This window comes from Malania oleifera, chromosome 1 (genome assembly GCF_029873635.1).
Source record: "Malania oleifera isolate guangnan ecotype guangnan chromosome 1, ASM2987363v1, whole genome shotgun sequence".
In the NCBI taxonomy this organism is placed as follows: Eukaryota; Viridiplantae; Streptophyta; class Magnoliopsida; order Santalales; family Ximeniaceae; genus Malania; species Malania oleifera.
The window spans coordinates 42606856-42616404 of record NC_080417.1 but is presented as its reverse complement, the minus strand read 5'-3'; the positions used below and the strand labels follow the sequence as shown (position 1 = coordinate 42616404).

Below are 9549 nucleotides of genomic sequence, written 5' to 3'. Positions count from 1 at the left end.
TTCCGTCTCTTTAAGGATCAGTCCCCCCAGACAAATGAAGAAAAAGATTTCATGACTAAGGTACCATACGCCTCAGCCGTTGGAAGTCTAATGTATGTTATGGTTGGTACCAGACCAGATATTGGCCAAGTAGTGGGAGCTGTCAACAAATATATGTCAAATCCAGGTAAGACACACTAGGAAGCAGTGAAGTGGGTTTTGAGATATCTACGTGACACTATTAATAAGTGCCTATGTTTTGGCAAAAGCGATTTAAAATCTAAGGATTTGTAGATGCTGATTTTGCAAATGAAATTGATCATCGCAGAAGCACCACCGAGTATATATTTACTGTTGGCACAACAACTGTCAGTTGGATGTCATAGATATAGAAGATTGTTATTTTATCCACTACAGAAGTTGAGTATGTAGCAGTAACATACGCTAGTAAAGAGATGATTTGGCTTCAGGGTTTGTTAACAAGGCTTGGATTAAAGCAGGAGAGGAATATTTTGTACAGTGACAGTCAGAGTGCGATACATCTGGCAAAGAACTCCGCATTTCATTCCAGGACTAAGCATATTGGATTGCGTTATCACTTCGTCAGATCTTTGATAGAGGATGATGTATTGACACTTGAAAAAAATCTAAGGTAGTAGAAATCCGACAGATATGTTAACTAAGGTGGTGACTACAAAGAAGCTAAAGTTGTGTTCAACTTCAGTTGGTCTTCATGCCTGAAGACAAATTTTGAGCACATCATTTATTCATGATATTGGTTAAGGAGGCGTCTCCGTCTCCAAGTGGGAGATTGTTGTGTTGGAGCTGGAGACGCGTTTTGCAAGCTGTGCCATTTATCTTGATGAATGTAACCTCTCATTTTTTATTTAATGTAATTATTGTAATTGATTCCAAACTACCTATAAATAGAGGAGTTGTGAAGATATGAGAGCACATAGAAGAAAAAGAGAGGAAGAAGAGAGTGTGGGGAAGAGAGAAGCTGAGAGAGTTGTATTTCTTTCTAGCGATTTTTTAGTGAATTGTGTGTGCTCCATTGATGTAGGTCAATCTTGATTGAACCACGTAAATATCTGGTGTCCCAATTTTTTTGATTGCTCATAGGGTCCTAACACTTATGAGGAGAAAACTTCCTATACATTTTTAGGGGAGTACCGCTCATCTATCCCAATGAGCTATCTATCAAATTGTTGTAATTGATGTTCAACCCCGAATCAAAATTAGACCATTTTGCACTAGCTCATCTTTGAATTTTTTATTTTAGTGTAATTCCGAGTTGAATTATAGTTTTTTCATTACAAGAATTCTGCCAAAGAATAGTATCTTCTCTGTTAGAGCTTAGGGAGTAAGAAATCAAGTTGTTGAAACTTTGAACCTTGCTTGAAAGCGTTTTTGGCCACTTATGTGTGCCATTGATTATAATATCACTGACCTTAGCATCAAGCTAAATTTTAAGATCAAAAAAGAGAAGACAATTTTTATTGGTGAACTTTTTTTTGGGCAACTAATAGTCGAGCTTTTTGTAGTGTTATAAAGGGTAATGATATTAATAAAAGTATTTTGATTTAATTGTAAATTCTGAATATAAGTATGACAAAATGATGGATCAGATTACAATTATGTGTGAATTGGAAGTTAAAATTGTAGAATAAAATTTTATGATTGGTACAAAAAAATGTTAAAATTAATAAAACTTAAAGGGTGGGGTCGTACTAATGTATTGGGTCTCTTGCAAAACAAAGTAATGCTACAAAAATTTACAATTTCCATTTTAAATTTTGGTTTCATGATTTTTTTTATGGAAAATGAAAATATATATATATATATATATATATATATATATTATTTCATGAAAGCATATTCATGCTATATTTGCAGTTTCTAGGTTAATGGGCAAAACCATATAAATTATTATTAACCTTTGCTTATCTTCCTGTAGTGCTCTATATTTTGCACCTCAATTTTCCAAATTAATAAATCTAAGAAGAAGAATATAATTTTCTTCCCTTTAGTTGTATATCTATTTGTAAATATAAAATCACGATTTTAATTGAATCATTAGGAAGACAAAGAAAAGTTTGAATTTCAAAAGAGTAAACAGTGATGGTGATCAAAACTTTACAAGTCTTCTATTTTTCTAATCTCAAGTGCACTATCAAGTTCTTTTAACTTTTGCAATTCTAAGATTATAAATTTGTGAAAATAATTTTAACTTCCAAGATGCAACTTTCTAAAACGAGTTGTACCTAAGAATTATTGGGTGGAACAATTTATAGGTGTCATCCAACAAGATGTAGTTTCTTTATTGTTCTTGAACTAAAGGAGAAAAAAATTTTAAAAGGTGACTTATCTATATTTTCTACTAGTTATTAAAAATATATTATTTTATAAGTAAGAAAGATTATTTGTCAAAAAAAAGAAAGATTATTTATCAACTATCAATGTAATAATTGCCTAATAAACTTTTTATCCTTTTTTTTTCCTCAAACCAGTAAATGAAAAAGAAAAATTTTGGGCTTTGATATATATCAAAATAAACTTGCACTCATACCCCACTCTCTCTCTCTCTCTCTCTCACACACACACACACACACACATATATGTAGAAATGTATAATAATCATCCATATGCAGGGTCCTAAAATTTAAAATATCAAATATAAAGAAGTAAGACCACAAGCAAGCAACTGCGATTTTGGGGGAAGGTGCGCTTGTAGGTATCCCGTGTTCCATTCTAGTTAATGCTTCATAGAGCCAGCAGTGAATGGTAAAACAACTTATTGTGGAGCCATCTGTGAATGGTAAAGTGATATGTGTCCTGAGGTCGGGTCGGGAAGAGTTACCTGTCGGTATAACCCTGGATTCGATTCCTACCACTTGTGTTGTATAATCGCGATTTATCTCCTACGTTGGTGGAGGGCACTGTTGGCGTAAACATGTAATTAGTCTAATGCGTAAGTTTAGGATATCCGACGTTATAAAAAAAAATTTCATTAACTTATTAATAATTTTAATTGTATAAGTTTAATGAGTATGAATCTTTAATTGTATTAATAAAAAGTAAGGAAATGAATATGAATAAGAATTAACTTATAATATGACAAAATAATCAATTCAGCAAATTAAATTTCTGTCTAAAATTACGTAGAAGTCCATGACCTTTCCGCTATTTACATAATTCTCTTAAGCGCCGCGCCTTAGCTGTAGGGCAGTAGCGGTGGGTTTGAAATACTATCGAAGGTTGTGGTAATTATTTTGCCTCCCCCTCTCGAACACGAAGCGTCTCAGATATCTCTCTCAGGCATAGCAAATTTCAAACCCTAGAACGGTTTCCCTCTTACGATTTGCTCACTTTCAAACTCTAATTTCACCCAGTTTTTGTATTTAATTCGAATCTCCACTCTCTATTTTCAGATCCAGTCGTCCTCGTCTTCTACGGTGAAATGGCTCGGACCAAACAGACTGCTCGGAAATCCACCGGAGGTAAGGCTCCAAGGAAACAGCTCGCCACCAAGGTATCATTTTCATTCCTTGCGCCGTCTTGTTTATGTTTCTTTTGAATTTTTCTAGGTTTTACCACCCCTCTCTCTCTCTCTCTCTCTCTCTCTCTCTCTCTCTCGTCTGATTATCGTTCGTTTAATTTTGAAGGCGGCAAGGAAATCGGCGCCCACTACCGGCGGTGTCAAGAAGCCTCACCGTTATCGGCCCGGAACCGTCGCTCTCCGGTAAATTTTTTATTTTATAATTTATTTCATCCCGGAACAGCTGTTTGATTGCTGAGAAAACTGAGCAAAAAAAAAAAAAATGTTCATCATTTTCTGGCGTTGGAAAATTGTTTGAAGGAAAATATGAAGTTTATCCCTCTTATCATTTTGCTCCGGTTTCTCATCAACCAAACAGAGCAACCATTTTATTCATTTTTTTTCCCGAAAGAATTAGTTTTTATATCTATTTCTATCTCTATTACTTGAACAGAGAAATTCGCAAGTACCAGAAAAGTACTGAACTTTTGATTCGCAAGCTGCCCTTCCAACGCCTTGTTCGTGAAATTGCACAGGATTTCAAGGTAGTAATTTTGCGGTCAGACGCTAATTTTGCTTAATCAATTTAGTCATCTTACATTAATCCTGTTTAATATTTTCCCTTCATTGTGAAGACGGATTTGAGGTTCCAAAGCCATGCCGTGCTCGCCCTTCAGGAGGCTGCAGAGGCCTACCTTGTTGGTCTTTTCGAGGATACAAATCTCTGTGCAATTCATGCCAAGAGGGTGACCATAATGCCCAAGGACATCCAGCTTGCTAGGCGAATTCGTGGCGAAAGGGCGTAGATGTTGCTTGACTTGCTTCTTCACTTAGGTTTTGTTTCATCAGCTCTTACTATAACAAACTCTTAGCAGTTATTACCACCATCTGTAGTGTAGCATTTTATTCTAAACAGCTGTGTATTAGACCACTTTCTGATCGTCTATGTTATTCCCCTTAATGATATATCTTTCCCCATTATTTTATTTTAATTAAAAGTTTATTTTGTGGTGTTGATGTGGTTTGGCAGTGGCTTATCCCTTGATTTTGTGCCAATTAATTGATTCTTTTTAGTTGTGGAAAATGAACAAGTTATGTGGTGAAATTATCACATGCATTTGCATTTTGTAATCTATTTGTGCAAGGGTAAGTGGTTGTGTTTCAATGGTTTTTGATTCTTGTGGTGAAATTGTTGGGGTCTTTGAATATGACAATTGAAAATATAGATTGTTTTACAACAACAAACAACAAAACTAAACCTTAGTCCCACTAGGTGGGGTCGGTTATATGAATCTTTTTTCGCCAATTTATGCGATCATGAACCATTTCTTTTGATAGATTCTAGAATATTAAATCCTTACTTCCTATCTCCTCCCAAGTTATTTTAGGTCTATTCTTATCTCTTCTACTACCCATCACAGTAACTAAGTCATTCTTCCTCACATGTACACCATGTGGCCTACGTTGCAAGTGTTCATACCATCTGAGTCGTCATTCCCTTATCTTATCTTCTATAGGAGTTACACCTAATTTACCACGAATATGTTTATTTCTTAGTTTATTTTTCAATGTTATATCACTCATCCATTTAAGCATTCTCAATTCAGTAACTTTTACTTTTTGGATATTATGTTTCTTCGTTGCCCAACATTCCGATCCGTATAACATAGTTGGTCTTATAAGTGTCTTATAAAACTTCCCTTTCAATTTTAATTCTATGTATTACATCATCTTCAATTTCTCCTTGAGCTTGCATAGTAGATCTAAGGTATCGAAATTTACAAGTGCTATTTATTTCTTCATCATCAAGTTTAACTTTGTCTCCAATATTCCTCCTATCATTACTCATTTCATATATTTTGTCTTATTTCTACTTATCCTAAAGCTTCTAGATTCCAAAATTTCTCTCTATAATTCTAACTCAGTCTCTACTCCGTCCCTAGTTTCGTCAATTAATATAATACCATCTGTAAACAACATACACCATGGAACCTTCTTTTGAATTCTTTTAGTTAATTGGTTCTTCACTAAAGCAAAAAGATAAGGATTGAAAGTAGATCCTTGATGTATTCATATGGTGATTGGAAATTCTCTAGTTTCTCCATCTATAGTCCTTACACTAGTCATTACTCCATCATACATATCCTTAATGACATCGGTATACCTACTATGTACACCTTTTTTTTTTAAAACCTATCATAGAATTTCTCTAGGTATCCTATCATATGCTTTTTCAAGGTCAATAAATATCATATACAAGTCCCTCTTCTATTTTCTAAACTTTTCTATTAATTTTATTAAAAGATAAATAGCTTCTGTGGTAGATCTCCCAGGCATAAAATCAAATTGATTTTTTGAGACCTTCGTTTCTAACTTTAATTTTTGTTCAACTTTCCTTTCTCATAGTTTCATCGTATGACTCATAAGGTTAATTCTACGATAGTTATTACAATTTTGAATATCTCCTTTATTTTTGTATATAGGTATTAAAATGCTTTTCCTCCATTCATCTGACATTTTCTTAGTTTTTAAAATTGTATTAAATAAATTAGTTAATAATATAATTCCGCTATCACCTAAGCATTTCCAAACTTCAATTGGGATGTTATCTGGTCCCATAGCTTTCCCATTTTTCATCTTTTTTAGTGCAAACTTAACTTCGTTAACTCTAATTTTGTGAATAAATCTCATATTTTTAGTCGTTTTCTCATTTGACAATTTTATGTTTAAGTCTTCTATTTGGTTTTCATTAAATAACTTACTAATGTAACTTCGCCATTTTCTTTAATGTCTTCATCCTTAATCAAGATAATATCATCCTCACTTTTTATACATTTTACATTTCCTAAGTCCTTACTCTAGTTTTAGCAAGTTTAAATATATCTCTTTAGCCTTCTTTTGTACCTAATCTATCATACAAACTATTAAATGATCTATATTTAGCTTCACTAACGGCCTTTTTTGCATCTTTTCTTGCCTCCTCATATTTTTCAAAGTTATCTTTGTTTCTACATTTTTGCCACGTCTTATACCAAATTCTTTTTGTTTTTATGATTTTTTGTACATCTTTATCCCACACACAAACTCTCTTTGCCATTTGAGAATCTTCCTCTTGATTCACCTAAAATCTCTTTTGCTATCTTTTTAATAGAGCTAGCTAATTTATTCCAAAGAGTATTTGTATCTATCCCATCCTCTATGGTCTAATCTCCATCTTTGATCATTTTATCTTTAAATTTTATTATATTTTCTCTTTTTAGGTTCCACCATCTAGTTCTCTTACACTGGTTTATTTTATCTTTTTTCTTCCATTTTTTTAATACATATATCTAATACTAAGACTCTATGTTGTGTGGTTAGGCTTTCACCTGGAGTAACTTTACAATATGATAAATGATCTACCCTCCTAGTTTAAAAAAAATCTATTTAACTTCTATTTTGTCCATTTTTAGTTAAGTGTTCTTCTCTCTTCTTAAAGCAAGTATTCATTATACTAAAATCATAAGATAGCAAACTCTAAGATCATCTCCCCAAACTCATTTTTGTCTCCATATCCATATCTTCTATGTATCCTCTCATAATTTTTACTATCTCTTTCAACGTGTCCATTCAAATTTCCTCCTATAAATATTTTCTCAGTCCTTGGTATGCCTTGTATCTATCCATATCTTCCCAAAATTATCTCTTAAGATTTTCTGCTAAGCTGACTTGAGGAGCATAAACACTAATGATATTTATTATCTCTTGTCCTAATACCATCTTGATTTTTATAATTCTATCCCCTACTTTAGTTACATTCATAACGCTATTTTTTAAATTTTTGTCTATAATGATGCCTACTCCATTCTTATGTTTTAGATTTCAATTATTCTTAAAGCATTGCCTCATTAGTTGTATGAAAAAAGTGATTGTGTTCTCGCCGTTGTGCTTTTGTCTTGATATTTATGGCATAAAAACTCTTCCCCCCCCCCACAACACTCACCCCTAACCCCCACCCCAAAGGGAAAATCCCCTTGAAAATTTTAGTGTCTTGTAAGAGTCTATTTTGTTTGGTTTTGTCTGATGCCGATTGCCCAACCTAACAATCAATTTTCCCATTTCTAAACTGAAATAACACCAAAAACTGACAGTGACAGTTCATAGAAAATAAAAATGTCAGTTTTGAATGGTTGGTTTGGTTATTTTTCAGTTTTTAAACCTTTGTACTGGTTTAATATTGCCCTTAAGGTCAATTGCTAATACTCTACTAGTAAGCTTTATTTTGCTGAGCCACCGAAGTGAAGATAACTTACTGAGCCCACAGGTTTTTGACTGGGCTTGGACCAGCATATGCAATGATTTTGTTTTGGGGGGTGGGGGGGGGGGGGTGGCTATCAAGAAGAGGAAGGGCGGAAGGATGTGGGACAGATGCAAGGCATCAAAAGGTTGTGACAGAAGGTGAAGCATGCCAGGCTGCATTTGCAGTGGTGATCGAGGGTAGCATCGGGAATGCTTGGTTGGGAGAGCCTCCCCTCTTCTATAAGAAGTAGAAAACCCACCCTCTCTTTCTTGGCATGTCATCTTGATTTACACTGTTACTAAAAAAATTATGAAAAAACCAAAAATAACATTAGCAAATTTATAATATGTGAAAGTTTTGCATAAAAATCGTTGTAGTCAAACAAACGCCAAGGCATGAGGCACAAAGGGGTGATAGGACTAGTGTCTCAAAGGGTATGAGGCAAACATCCTTCTTTTCCTTCTTCTTCTTCTTCTGCCTGCTGTGTGTGTGTGTGAGTGATGAGCTGCTCCTAGACTTCAGAGCAACTATGCACTTCAGTGTGCGAGGCTTTTTTAGTTTTTACCTTTCTTTTTGCTGTTTTGTTGGAAATATACTTTCCTGCCTTTCTTAAATTGTTGAATGCTGATGCACTTGCATGGAAGCCTGCTGTTTCTTTGTTTTTGGTTTCCTGCTGGCAGCTGCTTATTTCTGCTGCAATTTTCTAGAATTTCGGCATGATCATACTGAACATTGCTTATTTCTCCTTATTTAGTTATTTCTTGAGATTGGAATCATGATGAACTTGCTTATTTCTGGGATTTACTGGTACTTGGTACTAGGTAGTCATAATTTCTATGCATTTATATTTTGGTATTGAATATTTTGGTATTTTTAAAATTCAAACATTACTGCTAATGTGTTTATTGTTCAATTAGCCATCATATAGGGCATTGTACACAATTTTAATAAATATGCGCTTTGCCTTGGCAAGGTGCATGCCTTTGCCTTTTGCCTTGCACCTAGGCTCCAAGCATCCTTTCTCCTTGGTGCACCTTGTGCCTTTAACTACTAAATATACTGTAACAAAAATAAAACATTTTTTTTGAATAAATATATATAAGTAGGAAAACTATTAATTAATATTAATGTTTTAGGTTCAGTTCAGTTTTCTTGTAAAACCAAAACTAAACCGGGAAACAATTTTTTAAAAATTCAAAAACTGAACCCAAAAAACTATACCAAAATGTAAAAAATCTGATTTTTGTACACCCCTATTGTCTCATATGAATGTCCATCTTGCTCGCTGGTTCTACCTGAGTTTCAAGTTTGTTGGTCTTACTACAATATAGCTGTTGTATGTATTGTTAGGCTTGTTACTGTGGACTATTTTAAGTTATAATTTTTTTTCCTTTTTATTTGGGAAGTGTACATTTAAAGGAAGTCTCTGAGAAGTAGAAACCCTTAAGCTCTATATGGATTAAGGTTTTTTGAGCAACAAGGAAAGGACAAGTAGAAGATAAAATTTTCATTGTATTTTCTCCTTACCTCAAATATGATCAAGAATGAACTCTTTTTTTGGAAAATAGTTAAGAGAAAAAAAAAATATTATAGCTCAAATGGGAAGAGTGTACAAGAAAACAAATACAGAAATACAAAAAAATCCAAAACAGGAAAAGAAAATGTTGCAGTATGTGGCTCATATTGAGTGGAATACATATATTGAGTGGAATACATGCTCATGGAAAGCAAGGTGAAGCGAGAACAAGGAAGC

At 33.8% G+C, this 9549-nt stretch overlaps 1 protein-coding gene across 2 annotated transcripts; it reads left to right on the top strand.

Annotated features, from left to right (window-relative positions):
* The first annotated feature begins 3189 nt into the window (after window positions 1-3189).
* On the top strand, window positions 3190-4534 carry LOC131156636 (histone H3.3). 2 transcript variants are annotated; one of them, XM_058110759.1, is made up of 5 exons: window positions 3190-3297; window positions 3411-3511; window positions 3645-3721; window positions 3972-4062; window positions 4153-4534. In XM_058110759.1, the coding sequence occupies exons 2-5, from the start codon at window positions 3440-3442 to the stop codon at window positions 4321-4323; spliced, it is 411 nt and encodes a 136-aa protein (XP_057966742.1). In that variant the 5' UTR covers window positions 3190-3297; window positions 3411-3439; the 3' UTR covers window positions 4324-4534. The 2 variants fall into 2 exon arrangements, with proteins under 2 accessions (XP_057966742.1, XP_057967550.1); XM_058111567.1 differs by having other exon boundaries at window positions 3193-3324.
* The last annotated feature ends 5015 nt before the right edge of the window (window positions 4535-9549 follow it).